The sequence below is a fragment of the Saimiri boliviensis genome, chromosome 10 (assembly GCF_048565385.1).
Source record: "Saimiri boliviensis isolate mSaiBol1 chromosome 10, mSaiBol1.pri, whole genome shotgun sequence".
Classification (NCBI taxonomy): Eukaryota; Metazoa; Chordata; class Mammalia; order Primates; family Cebidae; genus Saimiri; species Saimiri boliviensis.
This window is the reverse complement of record NC_133458.1, coordinates 22101282-22123126: the sequence shown is the minus strand read 5'-3', so window position 1 is coordinate 22123126 and position 21845 is coordinate 22101282. Positions and strand designations below refer to the sequence as shown.

At 36.9% G+C, this 21845-nt stretch overlaps 1 protein-coding gene across 7 annotated transcripts in view; it reads right to left on the bottom strand.

Annotated features, from left to right (window-relative positions):
- The window catches only part of CNOT4 (CCR4-NOT transcription complex subunit 4), a 153479-nt gene that overhangs the window by 8148 nt on the left and 123486 nt on the right, over window positions 1-21845 (bottom strand). For 2 of the 7 annotated variants that reach the window (XM_010342803.3, XM_003920974.4), the window contains exon 11: window positions 362-20928. The exons of the other annotated variants lie outside the window; for them this stretch is intronic. In XM_010342803.3, the coding sequence (XP_010341105.1) occupies window positions 20828-20928 (101 nt within the window). In that variant the 3' untranslated portion in view covers window positions 362-20827. Of the gene's footprint in view, window positions 1-361; window positions 20929-21845 lie in introns of those variants that run through there. 7 annotated transcript variants of the gene reach the window in all.

Sequence of the window (21845 nt, the reverse complement as noted above, 5' to 3'; positions counted from 1 at the left end):
AGGATATTATGGCTTCTTGGAATTCTTGTCTCTACCTTATTTTTGGTACCCCTTCCTCAAGGTCTTTTCATTAAACAATAAATACTCCCCTCTGGGGAAGTAGTCACTGAGAGATCCAGTCACAAAAATACACATTTTGAGCCATATTTAATGGTTATTACCAAAAGGCTCAATACAATCTGATTTTGTTTTTCTAAAAAGCTTTCACCTTCCATCTTCACTGTTGTCCTTTACATTTCAAAATCACAGGTGCCAGTGGTTAGGTTATACAAATTTTTCTTGGTACAAGTGGCTACGCATCAGAAACCTGATTCCTACTATGATCAGCTCTTTGTCAGTTAGACTTTCAAATCTTTGTGCATTTTTAGAAGGACATAGGGAACAAACTGTCTTTTTTTTTTTTTTTTTTAATTGAGACAGAGTCTTACTCTGTCACCCAGGCTGGAATGCAGTGGCCCAATCTCAGCTCACTTCAACCTCCGTCTCCTGATTCAAGTGATTCTCCTGCCTTAGCCTCCTGAGTAGCTGGGACTACAGGCACACACTACCACATCCACTAATTTTTGTATTTTTAGTAGAGATGGAGTGTCAGCGTATTGGCCAGGCTGGTCTCGAACTCCTGACCTCATGATCCACCCGCCTTGGCCTCCCCAAGTGCTGGATTTACAGGCGTGAACCACTGTGCCTGTCCTACAACCTGCCATAACTCCTGCCTGCACACCCCTTCCTCTTATACACGATCTCTTACCAGTTTTGGGATGGAGTGCATCTCCATCAGTATTTGATTTGAACAAAGTCTAAACTTCCTCAAACCTCAACAAAGAATCTCTGACTCAAATACAAATGATTCATGCTGAACTCAACTTTAAAAAGCAGACAAAATTTGTCATATTGAAATTTAAAAGAAAGCCTTCATAATATGGGTGAGCTGCACTTCAGGGCAGTCACAAAAATAATTCCAATTTAGTAACTAAAATATGCAGAAAAAATGACTTCTGAGTAAATGAACTGTTATAGACAGACATTATAAAATCAGTTTATGAAAAATGTTGTTCTAGTTAAACAGTTTACACTCAAATTTCTAGAACTATGTTTATTATAAAGCAAGACAGACCAATACTGCACTAGGTCACAGACAAAATCTTAAGGGTTTAATAAACCTGAAAGTAGAGTTTGGATTAAGTGGAAAAATCTTAAATGAAATGAAAAAAGAGTTCTGAGCAGAAACAAAGAACCTGAACAAAGTTAACAGCCAAAACAGCAACAAAAAAAGTCAAACTTTGTTTATACTAGAAGGAAGCAGAAATGACACAAACAGAAAAATTCAGATTTGCTACATATAATTTGTGCTTTCTACAGGTTACTCCCTCCATTCACCTTGTCTAGAAAGCTTTTTTGTTCTCTTCAATTAGTTTTTATTCAGTCTTCCAAAACTCAAAGTCTCTTCCACCTGACAGCAATTAGGGTTTGAATCACTCATCTAGCAGTACACCGAGTTGTGCCATCTACTGCAGTTACTGTCCAACCTTACTTGTATTCATACACCTCCCAACTCTGCTGAAAAGCCTGATGGGGACATCCTGTACATTCTTCAGCATGTAGCTCAGTGTCTTAGAAATTTTACATGCATTGAGATATCTGGAGACCAGAGGGTCCGACTTGAGAAGAGCTGGAAAGTGACTTTCCCCAACAAAATCTATTTAATTCATAGCTATATAATGCTGTGAACAGATGGTTCTCTACAAAAAGATGCAAAGCTTTCTGAATGCAGGAGGAGTAAGTTTTGGGGTCCAAGAGGCTTCTCTGCATGTAAACTGAAGGAAATGAGCCACTAAGATGTTATGTTTTTAATAGCATTTCAGATGCCAAAACACAAGCAAATATACTTTTTAATTGTTTAAAGAAGGAATGTTTTATTAAAAAACAAATATTCTATTATGTGTACAGGACATTAAACAAAATTCTTTAAGATGTATTCTATCCCTTGTTCTATCCCAGCCACTATTCCTTCACTCAAGATGCACTTTAGGTAATCAATTACTTTAGTATCAACAATCCAGTGAGGTTAGGTAGTAGCTTAATTTTACAAATGAAAAGGCTGAGTAGGCACTGGTAGTTTAAAGAATTTGCCCCAAGTTACAGACTAAAGTGTTGCAGTCAGCAGTTAAAATAAGTCTGACTCCAAAGCATTTGTTCTTGCCATCAAGCATGCTATCAACCAGTCCATGTCCTGGGCAGGACTCAGGGGCTAATAGAAAGGAAGCGCAAATGTGTTTAAACAACTACAACATGGGATAATAAATGCTATTCTAGTATGAACAAAGACCTCTAGGGCATAAAGAAGTAAGTAAATAATTTGGCCATTCTACATGTAAGATAAAGGGTGAATCTGAAAACATCAAACGAGGCTGGGCACGGTGCCTCACGCCTATAATCCTAGCACGTTGGGAGGCCGAGGTGGGCAGATCACCAGCCTGGCCAACATGGTGAAACCCTGTCACTAGGAAAAATATAAAAAAATTAAAAAAAAAAAAAAAACTAGCTGGGCATGATGGCATGTGCCTGTAATCCCAGCTACTGTGGAGGCTGAGGCAGGAGAATTGCTTGAACTGGGACCCAAGATGTGGAGGCTGTAGTGAGCTGAGATTGCACCACTGCACTCCAGCCTGGGCTACAGAGCGAGACTCCATCTCAAAAACACAACAAAACAAAAAAGAAAACATCAGAGGAAAAGAAGCTGATATGGAAGAGGGAAAGGGTATCCCATGGAGAACACAGGGATGCACAGGCCACAGGCAGACAGGCAGCAAATAAAAAAATACAGTGCGAACATTTCAAAATACATGTAGATGTGTTTTGCATAATGTGTATTATTCTCTTCTAGAATGCTCCTATAAGGATCTATAAATCTGTTTTTTTTTTTTTTTTTTTTGAGACGGAGTTTCACCCTTGTTACCCAGGCTGGAGTGCAATGGCGCGATCTCGGCTCACCGCAACCTCTGCCGCCTGGGCTCAGGCAATTCTCCTGCCTCAGCCTCCTGAGTAGCTGGGATTACAGGCACGCGCCACCACGCCCAGCTAGTTTTTTTGTATTTTTAGTAGAGACGGGGTTTCACCATGTTGACCAGGATGGTCTCGATCTCTCGACCTCGTGATCCACCCGCCTCGGCCTCCCAAAGTGCTGGGATTACAGGCTTGAGCCACCGCGCCCGGCCTATAAATCTGTTTTGAAGAAGAATCAGATTAATGAAAAGAAGAATAATCTAGATGGTTGCTTTAAGAAAGATCTAAGGAATCAGAATCTAAGAAAAAAGCAAAAATACTTATGTGCAAAGTTGTATAAAAAATGAGGAAAAGGTAAATTTTAATACAAAAGATACATACACCCTTTGTAACATCACAGACTGGATCAAATGAGACCTGAACCAGAATATGTAACAAACACTAAATGAATGCAAGGGACCCATATAAAAGATCTGTAAAATGTCAAAGAAGAGCCTGGAAGGAAGCATTTAAGTGAGCACAAAACTGAGCAGTGATGGCGAATGAAGTCCTTTGTGGAGATCCAAAGATGGTCAAGGGAACGTAAAATAAGGAGAGGATACACAGATCACCAGAATATTCACCCAACATGACTTCCGCAAAACAAATGACAAAATGGAATTCCAGAGACATGGAGGGTGTCAATTGCCCTAACATCTTTGAGGTCTAAATCTGCTAGAAGAAAATAAACCTGATAAAATATTCGTTGCTGATTCTCTCTCTTTTCCAAGGTGAAAATAAGGAAGAAAACTTTTATTCTGGACTTAATTCTGATCAACGAAGAACTGGTTGGCTACTGGAAAAATAACGGAAACCCTAGGAGGATGTGACATAATTTTAGGATTTACAGAAGCAAGAAATGAGAGTAATTATACTTGAGTTCTTAGATTGCAGGTATCCTGGCTATTTTGCAAATACCACAGTGTACTGCAATAATTTGTTTACATGTTCTTTTTACAACTAGACTTTGAGCTCCCCTAGGAAAAGGTCCTTGATTTGATCATTTATATGTAGTAAACAATGCCTGAGCCTAAACTTCAGTAGGCACTTTATGTTTTCTAAATGCATAACCCTGAACATTTGCTTCGAGGTTTTAATTAATTTATTTATTTTGAGATGGAGTCTTGCTCTGCAGCCCAGGCTGGAGTGCAATGGTGCATTCTCAGCTCACTGCAACCTCTGCCTCCCAGGTTCAAGTGATTCTCCTGCCTCCGCCTTCTGAGTACCTGGGATTACAGGCAAGTGCCACCACACTCAGCTAATTTTTGCATTTTTAGTAGAGACAGGGTTTCACCATGTTGGTCAGGCTGGGCTCACTGCAACCTCTGCCTCCCAGGTTCAAGTGATTCTCCTGCCTCCGCCTTCTGAGTACCTGGGATTACAGGCAAGTGCCACCACACCCAGCTAATTTTTGCATTTTTAGTAGAGACAGGGTTTCACCATGTTGGTCAGGCTGGTCTCGAACTCCTGACCTCGTGATCTGCCCACTTCGGTCTCCCAAAGGGCTGGGATTATAGGAGTAAGCCACCGCACCTGGCCTGCTTCCAGGTTTTTAAATAAACCAACTATCCAGAAAATATCGGAAAAAAGATGGGTGGGAGTGGTCCCATGGTCATAGGGAACAGTGATTCACAGGCCACAGAAGATGCTAAAACATGACATTTTGACAATGCAATAAATAATTCTATAAGGAAAAGAAAATTAGAGGAAATCTAAAGTCAGTTGTTAAGGAGAATCTGATGGGATTAGATTTGAAAAGAAAGCTTAGAAAAGATAGGTACAAGTATATAACCTACTTTTATATAAAAGTTTAATTCTGGGGCTGTGCGCCATGGCTCAATTCTGTAATCCCAGCACTTTGGGAGGCCAAGGCGGGCAGATCACGAGGTCAAGAGATCGAGACCATCCTGGCCAACATGGTAAAACCCTGTCTCTACTAAAAATACAAAAGAAAGTTAGCTGGGCATGGTGGGACATGCCTGTAGTCCCAGCTACTCTGGAGGCTGAGGCAGGAAAACTGCTTGAAACCGGAAAATGGAAGTTGCAGTGAGCTGGGATCGCGCCACTGCATTCCAGCCTGGCAATAGAGCGAGTCTCTGACTCAAAAAAAAAAAAAACAAAAACTCAGGAAAAAAAAGTATAAGTCTTACGGATTAAAGTCAGAATCCATATGATCTGAGGAAAGTAAAAAATGCTGAAAGCAAGATAAAGCTATGTTTGGAATAAGGGGAATATTAGGAAAGGCCACTGCTCAGCTTGATGCCACATTAAGCCATGAGAAAAGGCAGGGCAATTTAGTTCCATGTTCATTTTGCCTCCTTCCATCTTTAGATAAGAGCATGGTCCTCTAACCAAAAGGACAGATTAAGTGATGTGAAGAAGGGAACTGTTAAGTCGGGAGAGGTGTAAAGACATAACAAAAGCATCTACTCAATTCAAATGAGTTTAAATCTTTAGATTGAAAATGAGTTTTATCCCAGGTTCTTAATCTTCACAGGTGAGATGACAAAATCACTGTTAGAAAAGTGCCAGAAATGGGGAAAATGGCAGACTCTAGAAGCAACATGCTTAGAATTAATTAGTTCTTGAGAAAAGTCTAAAACAGATTTGGGGCTTGTTCATTTGTTTAGAAATGAATATGACAGGTTTATCCATCACTGTTCTGTCTGCTTGTGTTTGGGCGTATTTTTCATGGGAAATAATGTTTAGAATTTTGACTAGAACTCGGCTCCATTCCACCTAAAATATACAGGAAGCTTAATTCTGAAACTGAACAAGTAGTCACAGAGATAGGTTTCACTGACATTGTTTTCCATTGGAAAAGTCCTCGTACATCCCACCACCCACTTCCTTTCCCCTTCTGCTGCCCATCTAAACTCAAAAGACTTTGTAGCTAGCTCTGTTTCCATCCCACTGACTTGTCAATCCTCCCCCAAAATGGAATAAAGTTATTAATGAGAGTCAAAATGAATTTTCATAAAGAACAAATTCTATCAAAGTTATTTATTCTTTGGATAGGCTTCCTAGGATGTCAGAAGTATAATATATCTTGACTATATCTTGAATTCAGCAGTTTCTGGTAAAATTTGCTGATGGTTCCCTTTTGGGATAACATGGTAAAGTATAGATGGATAACAGCAGTGTTTAGATGAATCTACACAGAACCTGAGATACTGAGTCAGCCTAAAAGTCTCTATAATACTCTTGGCTTATATTTGACTCCATGCTTTTAATTATACTTAACAAAACCCATAAAGTTCATTTACATATGCAAACGGAAAACCAATTCTACAGATGACAGAACAGCGGAAACTACAACTATTCTTAAATTAAAATTCTTCTATTCTTTGACAAATGTTATTAATAGTATTATTATTAATAGTATTATTAATAACATGCATCTACCACTTTATAAAAACATAGTTCTTTCATAAGACAAACTTATAAGATGGGGATATACAAACAAGATACATTCTAATCATACCAAATCCAAACACACACAATTTAACAGATATACATTAGATTTTTAAAAATGCATTTGGAAAGGGCAGAATGGAAAAGATCTAACTAACCATTAGCATGTATGGAAAACAGTCTAGTGGTTTTGCTTAACAGGCTTATGATACTTGGTATGGTAACTAGTTCAAAGGAATGTCTAAAAAAAGTAACATTAAGACTATATAAACAGATGTGCAATGTCTAAATTAGCAATTGTATGACCTTAGGCAAATCACAAATGATAACCACTCTGTTTCTCATTTATAAAATGCAGATAACTACCCTACAAGATATTTTCATAAAAGTCTGTAAACATAAGGGAAATACAAGTATTAGTAACAAGTTTTAATAAAAGAGATCTATTATCTGATCATATGTGGATTATTATATTTCAAGTGTGAGCTTCATATTTTAAGAAAGGCAATGTCAAGTCAAAATATCTGTAAAGGAGAATTAGACTAAGAAAGAATTCAAAATCATGTTACGTGTAGAATGGTTTAAATAAGTGAGGATGATGTTTGATCTACATCCAAAAGTTAACAGACAAGTGGTCTTCAAGTGTTTAACAAAACCCACTTAAGAAGTACAATTGGTAAAATATTTTGGTTTAATCAAGAGAAAAAATTTCTAACAATTGCAAGTTGCCCTAAAGAACTCCCTACCTAGCAAAGTACAAAGCTCCTAAAACAGCTCAGGAGTACACACAAAGCATTCTGAAAAAGCAGGTTTATCGGAGAGACTTTCTGAACTGTGTATATGTGTTTCATGGAAGATTTATCAATATTTATATATTTATGGGTATCACAAATGAATCAGATAAGAAAAATGTATGTTTTTTTAAAAGGTACGTCTGTGTGTGTATGAGTGTGTACGGGGGGTGTGGAAAAAATAAGGAAAAGCCAAGAGCTGAGGTTTCCCGACCGAGTTCAGAGGTTAAAAAAAAAAAAAAGAAGGAAGAAAAGGATTAATCACATAGTGAGTGGCTGATGTGTAGGGGGGAAGATCTTAACAATGAACACCACCATGCCAGAATAGAACCAAAAAATGAATTATAACTCATTTGCAAATGAATCTGACTAAATGCTTCCAGAAGTCCAGCTTAACACAAAACAAATCCATGCTTTGCAGCCCTCCAGAATTGACACCGATTTTAACCACCAATTTTCCTTCCACAAACATTTATTGCATGTCTACTCTGTACCATTTTCTCTGGAGCTTGATGCTGTGACTTTCTCTAACAGCCTCCTAAAAACCGTGCTGTTCTGCACTTTTTTTTTTTTTTTTTTTTTTTTTTTGAGACGGAGTTTCGCTCTTGTTACCCAGGCTGGAGTGTAATGGCGCGATCTCGGCTCACCACAATCTCCGCCTCCTGGGTTCAGGCAGTTCTCCTGCCTCAGCCTCCTGAGTAACTGGGATTACAGGCGTGCGCCACCATGCCCAGCTGATTTTTTGTATTTTTAGTAGAGACGGGGTTTCACTATGTTGACCAGGATGGTCTCGATCTCTTGACCTCGTGATCCACCCGCCTCGGCCTCCCAAAGTGCTGGGATTACAGGCGTGAGCCACCGCGCCCGGCCCTGCATTTTTTAAAAAAAGGCTAGTCAAGTGAAGCTCTGCTTATTTCTTAGCACATCACTCGGGACTGGCCATTCCAAATGAAGTCTGTAACGGCTTTTGATTGCTTAGTGCCAATAAAATATTTTTATTGGGGCAGAAGTTTCTCTTCAGGCCTACATTCAAATGAAAGAATTTTGCTTCCTATACAGCAAATCCCTTTATGGTTATATATCGATTCAAAGTCCTAAGATTTCTGATGTTCATAATTTTCTAAATTAAAAGATTTCCAAGTTATCTAAAAGTTATTTAAAACATCAAACCCAGTTCTTTACTGCATTTGATTACACAGCATACTTTTATTTCAACAGTGAAGATCAGTCAGTCTTATCTTTTTCTAAAAGATGTCTCCTATCAGCGTTGAATTATCCTAAGCATTTAAATCAACATCACAAAAATCCCAAATAAGAATAGAATTATCCACTTTTCTGAAACATCATTTTACTTAACAGATTCTTCATAATCCAGTTATGAGCTTCATTGTTAGAAAGTATCTTTTTAGGCATTAAAAGATAATCTACTTTAATTTCAGAAGAAAAATTATTTCAGAAATGGTATAACTTCATTATTTTAAAAAACTGAATGAAATGGAGATGGATATTATCATGGTGAAAAAAATTTCCAATACAAGAGACCAAGCATACATCTTTAAGAGTTATTTCTAATTGTACTAGTTACCCAAACCAAAACACATTTAAGGTTTTCAGACTTTTAAAAATAAATGTCTGTTTATTAAAATGAGCATTTATATTCTGAAATTTAACTATTTTAGCTATGTAAAATGTGTGATTAAAAAATAAGACGGGAAAACTTAAATGTACATTATTAAGTGAAAGAAGACAATCTGAAAAAGCTACATTAGTTCTAAAACTAATCTGTACTTTCTAAAAATGACCCTGAAACTCCTTTGTGTTCCACCTATTAATCACCTAGATCATCAACTGGGTTCATCAACTGTAACATATGTTCCACTCTGTTTGGGGGGTGCTGATAATAGAGAACACTGTGCATGTGATAGGGGCAGGGAATATAATGAGAAGTCTCTGGACCTTCCACTCAATTTTGCTGTGAACCTAAAATAGCTCTAAAAAATAAAGTCTATTTGAAAAAAATACTATTTTGCTTTTTATTCCTCCTTACAACATATTCACATCGTTAAGGGAAATATAAACTTTTTTGTTTTCAATTTGCAAATGGTGTCTCAATCTACAAAGAATTAAGTCTTAATTATGAACACATCTTTTCTAGACCTATAAGATGATACTGCTGTGGAAGACAGTTTCAAAAGACCCTGAATTCAAAAATATATGTACTCATCACATCACTAGGGGCCTTAGTTTAAAAATCATTTAAAGTATATAATTATTTAAGTGTTCATCCTTAGCTATAATTTATAGCTGAATTTGGGACAGATTGCCAGAGATAATCGTGACAGAACCAATTCTCAGTCAGTATTGAATCTTACTTCAAAAGAAGGAAGAGAAGAAAGAAGACGAGATGAGTACATTTTCAAACACAAATCAGAAACTGCAATATTCTTACTTCAGATATGCTGGAGCTATATACTGAATTAGAACCAATATTTTACTGAAAAAAAATTTATTAAAAACCACATTTGTAAAACTTTGAATTTTAGTCATATTGTTGAGAAGTGTTAAATGACTTTTTGTAATAGAGCTAGAATTGCCTTAGAAGTTGGAGGAACTGAACAATGTCCAAGTTTTACAACGTCAAAAATCTCTATTGATTCAAAATTTTACAGTGCAATGGTCGTTCTTCAATCTGCTTCAAAATCCAGACTATGACCTCTGTTTAAATGTGTTGTTTTGATTTGAAAGAGAGAGAAGACTGGGCACAGTGGTTCACACCTATAATCCCAGCACTCTGGGAGGCCAAGGCAGGTGGATCATCTGAGGTCGGGAGTTCGATACCAGCTTGGCTAACAAGGTAAAACCCTATCTCTACTAAAAATATAAAAATTAGCCAGGCAGGGTGGCATGGACCTGTAATCCCAGCTACACGGGCAGCTGAGGCAGGAGAATCACTTGAATCTGGGAGGTGAAGGTTGCAGTGAGCTGACACTGTGCCACTGCCATCCAGCCTGGGTGACAGAGACCCTGTCTCAAACAAAACAAAAATAAAAGAGAGAGAAGAAGAGAAAAAAAACAGACTTGTTTAGAATCAAAAGCCAGTGTGGAATAAGCTGAAAAGTGAGTTAGAATACTTAGTGGAGAGACAGAGGGTCTGCTGACTCTGGTAATTGAGTAAAAAGACTGAGAAAACATTCAGTAAACTGATGGGGAGAGATCGCTCCCCTTTTAAGAGGGAGAGTGGTTGTGCCTGTAATCCCAGCACTTTGGGAGGCCAAGGCACATGGATGGATTGGGCTTAGTTAAGAGTTTCAGACTAGTCTGGGCAACAAGGCAAAACCCTGTCTCTAAAAGAATACAAAAATTAGCCAGGTGTGGTGCTGTGTGCCTGTAGCCCCAGCTACTTGAGATGGGAGGATCACTTGAGCCGTGAGGTCAAGGCTGTAGTGAGCCATGTTTACACCACTGAACTCCAAGCTGGGCAACACAGTGACACCCTGTCTCAAATGGAAAAGAAAGAAAAAAGAAAAGAAAAGGAGAGAAAAGAAAAGGGAAAATTCAGTCCTATCAGGGATCCAGTAGAAAAATCACACAGGTGGTGTACATTAAGATCATTAAGATTTAGTCATGGCCTCCCTGCTAACTGTGGTAAATTACATGGAGAAACTTTTTTTGTCCAAAGAAAAACTGGATAGAGAGGTGAACACAAGCTATCAAGAGACTCTTAACAGTCAACAGTTAAAACCTGAAAGCTTGTTATTTAAAAAAAGGTTGCAGAACTTTGTGTGTTTATTTGGAGATTATCTAAAATCCTTGCTTATTTTAATAATAATGCTTCATTTCAATTAAATAGTCACCTACCATTTAAAATGCAGGTGAGGTCCTAGGAGTTTACATCTATCAACACTGGCCAGACTAGAAATCAGTTATGTTACACTTGTCTGGAACCAGGGGAAGACTATAGGTAGATTAATTAGTAAATATTAAGAGTTTAGAAGGAAAAAGACACATACCTGGTAGCAAATCTTACTCCAAATGGGAATTGGGGGGAGTAGAGTATGTGTGTATATATATGTGTGTGTATATATGTGTATCAGCAATCTATAATCATTAATTTTAATAGAAACTAACATTTTTAACAGAGAAAACCTGTGTGGAACTATGGCTGTAACCAACACTCAGTTTAAGGCCAATGAGAAAACTTCCTACTTGGCTGATGAAGAAGTCACAACCCAGGGAATCTTTTAACTTTAGCTGCCTACTAAACATATAGATGTAATAAAGGAAAAAAATAAAAATAAACAGCTGTCAGACTTCTTGCAAATGCCAACATATAACATGACAATGTTTTAGAGCACCGCACTACAGTTCTAGATCACTACTTTCTGTTCCATATAGATACTTTCAGTATGCAAGTCTGATATCAGAGTGTAAATGCTAGTGCAGTCCTTGGGCCAAGATCTCACTATATTAAGAAATAGTGCTAGGCTACAAAAGTTGATTGCAGATCTCTTGCATTTCTTCTTGAAGATGGTGACAATATTATCATCTTTAAATCCCTGTGGAGCTCTCCCTGTTTCCTTATGCTGAAAACAACAACTTCCTTGATTGGGGGGAAATAAAAATCAGCAGATATGCTATCATTCTACGTGGTGTAGCACAGGGCAGCTCTTCTTCAAAGATGAATCTGAGATCACACCTTTAGTATGTATGTAATACATTTTGGTGCATTACTATAAGTTTTTTTCTGTTCTGTAATATTAGAAGAGATGTCAACAATCTATTGGTTATGTGTTGGCCCCGAAATTATCTTTGGTATTGCAGAAAAATCCTGGGTAAATTAAACTCCACCTCTGTTTTACTCTTTTAGTTCTGACACTGGTAATTACATAGTTACCGTAAGTTTATTTTAAGAGTACCTGCAAGGTTACAATTTTTTTCCCCTTCTAAAGTTACTCCAAGATCACTGGGCCACATTTAACATAGGGCAGCTTTGAAAACCTACAGGGCAGCTTTGAAATGACAACAGCTGCCAGCTGGTGGTCATTTTGAAAGCTTTCAAATACATTGTTTGCAACGATATTCACAGTTGTAAGCCCTTGACTTGACAGAACTACTATAATTAAACTGTAAGACACAACAATGTTTAGAGAAGAGACAGATTCTGAATCTTAAAAGTTTTTTTCCTATAACACTGTAGTTTTTTTTAAAGTAGGAAAAAAAAAGAAAGAAAGAAAAAAGTTTTTTCCTCCAGCTAGTTACATGCACGAAAGCACATTTACATGGTGAAGGCTAAAGAAACTTTAAATTGTTGTTGGAATGTGACTATAGACAAATCTCAATCCTTTGGAGCCTTGTTTATTATCATCATTGTTATTACTTGGTCTTTAAAAGAAAGATTGTTAAAGGCTGTATTTATTTATTCATAGCTCTGAAGTTTCATGATTCCAACACAAATCATCTTTGAATGATCCTTTCCTTGGATTTTCCCAAAGACTGTGTCATTAATGGGTATCTTAATAGTGGGACTGGAATTTGATGAGAAAAAGCTATGAAATACTTGTTCAGAAATAACATGACCAGGGTGAGGTGGGCACCAATATCACAACCTTACTGCAGTTAAATAGTGTCTTTGGTTCCTTCAAAAAAATTTTAAAAAAAATTGGAGAAAGTCAATAAAAATACAGAATTTATCCTGAAGATATGAATTAATCAGAACACAGCAGGAATAAATACATGAATAGACATAGGTCATAGGTCACTGAAATGACCTGAGACATCTTCCTCTGCTACATTCACTAAGGGGAGAATTTAACTGAAAATTGCTTTATATAAAAATACACACACATTCAATCACACATGCATACAGAGAGCTAGGTTTGTGGTTTACCTTTGCTAAACAAACTCTTTCTTACATAATGCTAATTAAATGTCACGAAGACAGTAAGACTATTACTAGCATTTCAAAACTATTCAGAGTTGCTTCAAATATTTTTACCACTCAGAAAAGCAAATCTCCTAAGTGTCTCTTGCCTAGGGCTCCTTGCATTGCCCACCCCCTAACCTTTTTGGAGGGGTATATAAAAATTGCTTGATTCACAAGCTTAAGTTGTAGTAGTACTGCCATGGAGAAATATGGAATATTTTAAGGTTTAACATTTGCCTTTCAGCCTACTGGGTAAAACAGAGAGTCTAGAAGCAGCTATTAACAGGGAACAGGCTAAAATTCTTATAGCAGAGTACGTTATTTATTCTGCTATTTTATCACTGAGATAATTAAAGAATGGTACTGGGCCACTATATCATACACTTTGAAATAATTAATTGTATGTTATGTGAATTTCATCTCTATAAAAAAGAGAGAAAGGTAGTGGGGTGAACTAATGGCTTTATAAATTATATGAGAGGAAAAAGCATTTTGGAATGTTGCTTTCTAAGCACAATAGTGGGTCTAAGCACCCAACAGGAGCTGGAATAACAAAATTGTTATAAGCACAGTATGTTCCAGGGTCAGCCTGGAGCTTCCAGGAACCTTTAGAATAAAGGTAAAGTGGGCTAAGACAGGGAAGTCAATAGCTGCCTTAGGAAATATGGTCAAGGGGAACCTGGAGAAAATGAACTGGTTATCAAGGTCAATAACTTCAAGCTGTTTTATGGAACATCTGTGTACTTCAGTCCAATTCTCAAGTGGCTTAGACTGTTTAGGCTTGCTTTCAGTTCTAGGTACCTAAATTCAATTTCTCTCTAACTCAAACCCAGAGAAGACTCTCTAAAAGACCAAGAAACAGAGTAGAATCTCCTTAATGGATCTTGAATTAACAAGAGTGATTCTTTGGAAATAGCCCTTAAGAAGTAGAAGGCTAGTACGACCAGCAATGTTAGGTGGCTCGATTACAACTCACAGAAGCAAATCACAGGGTGGTAAGGAGGTCCAAGAAGCAGTGGCTTCTCAATCCATCAGCAAGGTTTCACAAACAGAGTATTCTTGAGCAAGATTTGTACTTGGAAGCATTATCCTTTTTAAATGTCACAGTTGGTATTGCAGCTGACATATATGGAGTGAGTTTAAAACTATTTTAGTATTAGAAAACTCGGGTTGCTTCCAAACTAGGAATATTTACTATTAACTGACTAGGAGAAAAAAAACAACACAAGACAACACACAGTTGGCCTGAGGCAACTGGGGCTTCCACATCTGCGGAGTCAACTAACCTCAAATATATTTTTTTAAAAATTGTGTAGTTTCTTAAGCATGCAGGTTTTGTCATTAGTCTCTAAAAAAAAACTATTTACATAGCACTTAGATTGTAATAAGCATTAGAAGTAATCTAGAGATTTAAAACATACAGCCTCCCATATATGTGCAGGTAGGTCATATGCAAATACTACACTATCTTATATCAAGAACTTGAGAATACAAGAATTTTGCTATCTGTGGAACCAATCCCCTACAGATACCTAGGGATGACTGCATACAGTATCTTCACCCTGCTCTAATACTTTTTCAGTAATTCTTTCTGAAAGGTCACCTCCTAAGTATACAAAATACAAGAAACAAGAGTAAATTAGCCCAATAATTTGTAGATTTTATTTATTCATATAGTACATTCCCTTTGGGGGAAATTATCAAAATATTTTTAAAACCTGTTATAATAAAATTCTTAATCTCTCTACTCTTCACCAGTATATTATTTTTAATTCTTATTTAATAAAATGAATAAAGCAGAATGACCTAACCCAACTACGTAAGAAGAGATACTTTCCCGTCATAGGTGGAAGCCCATGTTCAAAAAAGCTTTCCAGTTTGCCTGTGAGCTTGGGAGAAGCTACATTACCTGTAACATGGGCTCCTCAACTACCAAACTCATATCCCATACCTAATCCCTCTGTCTAAATCTTTCACAGCATAAATAACATTTCTACCAATCCCTCACACTTACTGGTACTTGCTTACTTACACCTGTCTCATCTCTTCCCTGGCTTTTCCTGGTCCTCCCCAGCACTCTGCTTCCATGTCCTCCTACCTGCTTCGAGGAAGGACATTTTCCTTTGATCATTTTCAACTCACAGAAAACCTGACCCAGGATTCCCCAGGTGCCCAACTGCAGATGCACAGAGTTACTTCCATGCTTTCTACAATTCTCTCTCACATAGTTTCACTTCCCATACTCATGAAAAGACTGGAGGAGAGAACACAAGGGGTTACAAAAGCCAGGCTTCTTTCCAACCTCCAGCCTTCTCCTTTCTGTGGTTCTCCATCATCATTTAGCACTGAGTGGTTATCACAGTGACCACAGTCTCCTAGTTGTCATGCCCTTAACAACACTAACATGTTCTTGGTCATCATCAAAATCTAAAATCATTCAACTCCCTTCCACATCACTCACATCATTTGTTCACAGGAAACTGCCTTAATGGACTATTCTTGGCACAAGATTATGCATTTCGGTGTGGTCTTCTTGAATATCTCTATGTCTTTTTCTTTTTCCCCCTTCTAACCAAACTCTCCATATTTGCTTTTTCCACTCCTGATGCTTTGTGCTAAACCAGAGGAACATACAAAACCATATATATTTGAACTTTAAATATCTTTAAGCTGGCTCTCATCTTTACACACCAACTACTTCTAATGCATTTCTGGGCTTATTCTCACAGAACACTTTTTTTTTTTTTAAAATCTCCTTCTTTAACAGGCTCCCAATTCCACTTACCCCCATTTTCAAACAATAATGCATTTTAATAATGACTGATATGACACCTTTCATCAATTATTATCTCTTTCCCGAGGTTCTTCTTGATCTTACAAATCACAACGGAAAATACAGCCCACCTCTCTTAAGCCAACCCACACACTTGTCTCAGGAGCTTATCTCTTCCCACCACCTGAAGACATCTGTTATTCTACTGAATAAGCCTATCTTCTCTTCAGCACTGTCAATCTCTTCCTTTCAATTGGCTCTGTATGATCTGCCTTTAAATATTTAGGTTCTTCTTTTCCATTATATTAAAGCAATGCCTTCTAAAATCTACCACCCATCTAGTTAGCATCGTTTTTCTTTTCAACTTTGTTGTCAAATGTCTTAAGACTACGTAGTCAATGATTGCTGCATATATATTCTTGACTTTTCCTCATGAATCCTAAAAAGACGGGCCTCCATTCTGTACCTTTCTAAGAAAGTTACATTTTTAAAGATCACCAGAGATCTAAACAAATCTGACAGCCTTTTCTCAGCTCTTATGCTTTCCAATTTTTAATTCATAGTTCTTCTCCATTCCAACCTCTACTGTTCTAGTCTAGGCCAACTTACTTGCACTGGCCAGCAATGGCATACTATTGGAATTACTTTCTAACTGGTCCTAACTGCAATCAAATCTGTTACCCAATTTTTCTTTTCTTTTTTTTTTTTTTTTTTTGAGACAGAGTCTCACTCTGTCACCAGGCTGGAGTGGAATGGCATAATCTCAGCTCACTGCAATCTCCACCTCCCAGGTTCAAGCGATTCTCCTGCTGCCTCAGCCTCCCAAGTAGCTGGGACTGCAGGTGCACACCACCACGCCCAGCTAATTTTTGTATTTTTAGTAGAGACAGGGATTCACCATGTTGGCCAGGCTGGTCTCAATCTCTTGACCTCGTGATACGTCCACTTCGGCCTCCCAAAGTGCTGGGATTACAGGCTTGAGTCACGGTGCCCAGCCCAATTGCTCTTCTTAAAATGCTACAATCAAGCTACAGTTTTGCCAAGAACCTACAGTTCTCTACCACTGACCATATTTGCATCAAGACTAAACTCTTCTAGTTTTCAAGGCTTTAAGCACACTTATCCAAGCTTACCTGTACCTAAATACCTCAGCTGATTTTCTTACTGCCCTACCCCATCCCCTATAGGCCACTGTAAGACTTCAAAGCAACTGCCATTTGTTCCTTTCTCTGTGTTTCTGAGGCAATGGCTCTGTGAGAGCACCTCCTTATGGACCTGTGTCACAGCAGACCAGAGCTCTGGCAGTCTTCATAGTACTTGGACCACCATACAAACAGGAGTCGTATCAGTGGAAATGTGTACAGACAAAATGCATAAAAGTTGTTTTCTTTGAAGGAATACCTACATAGAAGGGTTTACTTAATTCCTAGGATACTAAGAGTAAGAGACATGAGCTCGCACACATGTAGAATAATGAATGTATGTCTTTCCTATTAAGATTTTTTTCATTCCCCTCCAAATTATCATAAATTTTAAATTTTGAAATATAAGTATTCAACACCCTTTGTTGCCACTATGAGAGCAGTTACTGAGAGATGATAAATAATAAAATGACTCTGGACTGCTTTGGTGGTTCCTGTGATTAAAATATCAAGAGCTGGCTGGGCGCGGTGGCTCACGCCTGTAATCCCAGCACTTTGGGAGGCTGAGGTGGGTGGATCACGAGGTCAAGAGATCCGAGACCATCCTGGTCAACATGGTGAAATCCCATCTCTACTAAAAATACAAAAAATTAGCTGGGCATGGTGGCATGTGCCTGTAATCCCAGCTACTCAGGAGGCTGAGGCAGGAGAATTGCCTGAACCCAGGAGGTGGAGGTTGCGGTGAGCCGAGATCGCGCCATTGCACTCCAGCCTGGGTACCAAGAGCGAAACTCCATCTCAAAAAAAAAAAAAAAAAAAAAAAAAATCAAGAGCTAACCTGATAGAAATAATGTGAAATATAATTGTCACTAGAATTATCCTTGATGATAGGGTCTGTATTTTATTCAACCTTATGTCCCGCAAGATCTAGTCACTAAACAGCATACTCAAATATTTAATTAATGCTTTGTCGAAATAAGAGGAGAATATACAAAAGTAATGTGAAAAACCAAAACTCAGTAACAGAATGAAAAGAAAAGCATTATTAGTCAGAAAATATTTTCTAATGGAATCTTAGAGAAAATAAAGAGGCACATACATCATCATACAACTAAAATCATTCAGTACAGGACTCTATTCCCTACAGTGGCACTAAAAACATTTCAAGGCAGCTGTTCTTCCCCGCCGCCCCCAACCACGGGAGAAGGGTATTACCAAATCCTTGGCAAATCTAATAACTATGGATCTTCTCCCCAGAGAAAAAATGGACATATGTACATGCACATAAACCCACAATTTTTGTATGTACTCTCAAAAGTCTGGGATCCAGTTAAAAATTCCTATCTTAAGGGAAAAGCTAGTCACTTTATAAAGGTTAAGGATGTAAAAGTATATTAAGATTTCCTTGCACATGATGCATTATGAAGGAATTTAACAACAACCAAAAAAACCTGAAGCTTTTAAAGAATCTCTCATTCTTCTCCCATTTTGGTTTCAATTTGCTTGCTATGTGAAGTAGTGGCTGCTTTTATGTGATGTATAATTTCTTCTGTGCTTTAGTGTAAAATTAATTATGACTACGATTTTAAGACTTCAGCTTTTTAAAATATGTATTTAAAATATTAGGTAAGCAAGGCTTACAAAGAAGGTCTAGGAATTACAAAGTGGGTCAAAGATCATGTTTAGCCATTCTACACAAAAATTCAGAAGTTAAAGTATAATTGCCCAAATAGTCGGGGTGGGAAGGAGAAGCAGGCAGGGGGATTGTTTTCGGATTTTATTTAGGGTTTTAGCAAATCTGGGCAAACTACTTGATGATTTTTCTGCACTGGCTATGAATGAGAAAGGAAAGAAGCATCATTTAACAGGTATGTCTCTCAACACCAAGGAGCAAATGGAGCTAACCACTTGCTATGGCTTTGGCTTTGTAAGAAAATCCAATGAAAGTCTAATGCTGAAGGCTGGAGAAAGCTTTGAGCTAGTAAGCATCATTACAAGGAGCCAGCTTTTGTTGTAAAAACAAGGCCCAGGAGCCTCAGCCCCACAGGAGACATAAGTGAAGTCTTGGCCTCTTACAGCAAAAATGAAAACCATAATTAAATTAAGCTATAGTAAAAGGCTGATGTTTAATAAGTCTACAGTATTTTATTGGTATTTTCCAAATTGGCAATGTTCTTGTAATGTCTTAAAATCACTTCTAGATAAAAATTAGAGATTGATATTTATGCAGAATTTTACAAAAATAACTTAAATGGCTAGACAATTACCTGCTTCTACAGCCTCAGTTAACCAACTCTAAGGATATCTAAGAATAGATTTTTGTTTACCTCACTGTACCTTGGGATAAAGTCATTTAATTTGTCACATGATATAGAAAGTAATCCATTTTTATATAGAGGTAACCTTGAAAACTCCAACTTCAACATGACTAAGTATAATCTCCTAATGACATATTCTATTATTATTATTTTCAATCCCTAGGCTTCTTATTTTATATTCACATTATCCCCTTCCATACTTTAAGAAATTAAAGCATACCTTTTATCACAATGGTTAAAATCTCAAGAGGAGGCGTGACTTTCCCTTTCTTCCCAGATGCTTCATTTAGGCAGAGTATGGTCAGGTTTTCTGAATCAGCTTTTGTCCACTGCCCAGAACTAAGTACAGTTTCTTTTCTTTTATTATCAGTTTAAAACTATTTCAAGAAACGTGTTTTCAGAAATACCACTTCACATTATGTCCTAATAAAGTACTCCACTATTCTCTTGATTAAAATTACCTGCTACAATTTAGGTGGCCTAATTTTAGAGGACACCCAATCTCTTCTCTTCTGCCTTAGTCTCATTCTGGTCAGGTAATTATTATATTATCTTATTATCACATTTTAATTATTTAGCAATGAAATTTCCAAGACAATATCCCACAGAATTATTGTTTGTTCAGTAACAATGTTACACTACTATAGTTGCTTCTCACATACAAAGTTTACTCCATATTCAAGTTTCAGGTAAGTCGACTATAAACCGAAGTTCTGTTGTTGAGGCATTTCCTGGTATACTAGGCAGTGCATTAGAAAAGAGATTATATTGCATTTAAGCTATAATAATTATCTTTCAACCATCTATGCATAATTAACAACCATTCAAAAAGAAAGTGCAAAAGTGCAATAGAGAGAACAAAACAGTTTCTACACACATAATGCATAATATAAGACATAAATCTAGACAACTAAAACAATCGCCAACAATATCCTTCTGAGCATTAAATGACACCACCAATTTTGTTTTATATGTATTCTTTCAAGTATTCAAAGAATACAATAGACATTATCTTGTTAATTTTCAAAATTTTCAGATTAGGATATTATCATTTTTTTCACAAACCAGAAAACAAGGAACTACCATTACCTTTGTATAATTTTTCAATAACAGAGCCAAAATAAGAACAATTCTAGCTAATCTCACCTGGGAGCTTAGTACTACAAGTTTATTTTTATGAGTTAGAAATAGTATCACTCATGAGAAACAATGCCAAAATTATTACACTAATAAATTATGTTAAAGGCCTAATGAAGAAATACTTCAGCAACTAGGAGGTAACACGCTAGTTGTAGGCATGAGGAACGTTTATATTGTCTCTTTTGGGTGTATACATTAAATGCAAAATCAGAAAGGAATCATGCAAAAATCCAGTTGCCCATGCAAGCTCCCCAGAGTCTAATCCTCTCCTCTCAGTTCTGCTGTCAGGCCACAGTAGTGTGGAGACTTGTAGGCTGCTGTCCTTGTTGTAATGAATGGGAAGAGGCTGACAGTGGCATGGTCGAAACCTTCACCTCTTCTTCCCCTGTGGAAAAGTCAGTCATGGTCTAGTTATGGGTGACTAGATTTGTTAACAGTCCCTTTAAAAATGATTTCAATATTTGGAATACTATTACATATATAAAATACATGCTTAATGTTTGGAATCCAGGTGTGAAACAAGACATGAATTTTAAAATATAAACATATCAAGTACCTGGAAAGTAGTTATATTCTGAATATATCCTTAGTAATATTGTGTCAGTGATAAGAATATAATAGATTTAGATTATAAATATACTACCCCCCCTAAAAAAAGATCAGGAAAGCCATTCTTTTCCTAGCCAATTGGACCTCTTATAAATACTCTCAGTAAATGGTAAATATTAATAGTATTTTGTGAAAAAAAATTAAACCTTGATTTACAGAAGTGAAAACTGATTTTTAAGAGGAAAATTATAAATTCATGTTTTTGCATAAATTATGTGCTAGAAAAAAATGAAATAACAGATATAAATATTAACAGTAAATTAACATACAGCATCTGAAAATTTATCTTTGAAGTAATTGAGAAATAGTAAAATGTTAACAATAAAATGATCCAATTGACTGAAAATGAAATGACTGCTTCTGGGTCAGAGAACTATAGATGAATGAGATCAGTTCTCCTGATTATAACTGATAATTATTTGACTACAAGTGACTTGTTTCACACATGACTCAATTCAATCAAGTCACTGTTAAAACAGTTCATATAAAAACAAAGAAAATTTATAAAGAAAAATGCCCTCTCATAAGTAAAGTTTGAATTAACAAAAACATTAAAAAAAAATCCAATCCTAAACAGTTTCAAATATTTTTGAAGTATATCTTGAAACAACAATGCTTACTGACTTATGTTTTCCAAATAATTTTTAACATAATGGAATAAAAACAACTTGGCAGTTTTTCCTTGAAAAACAA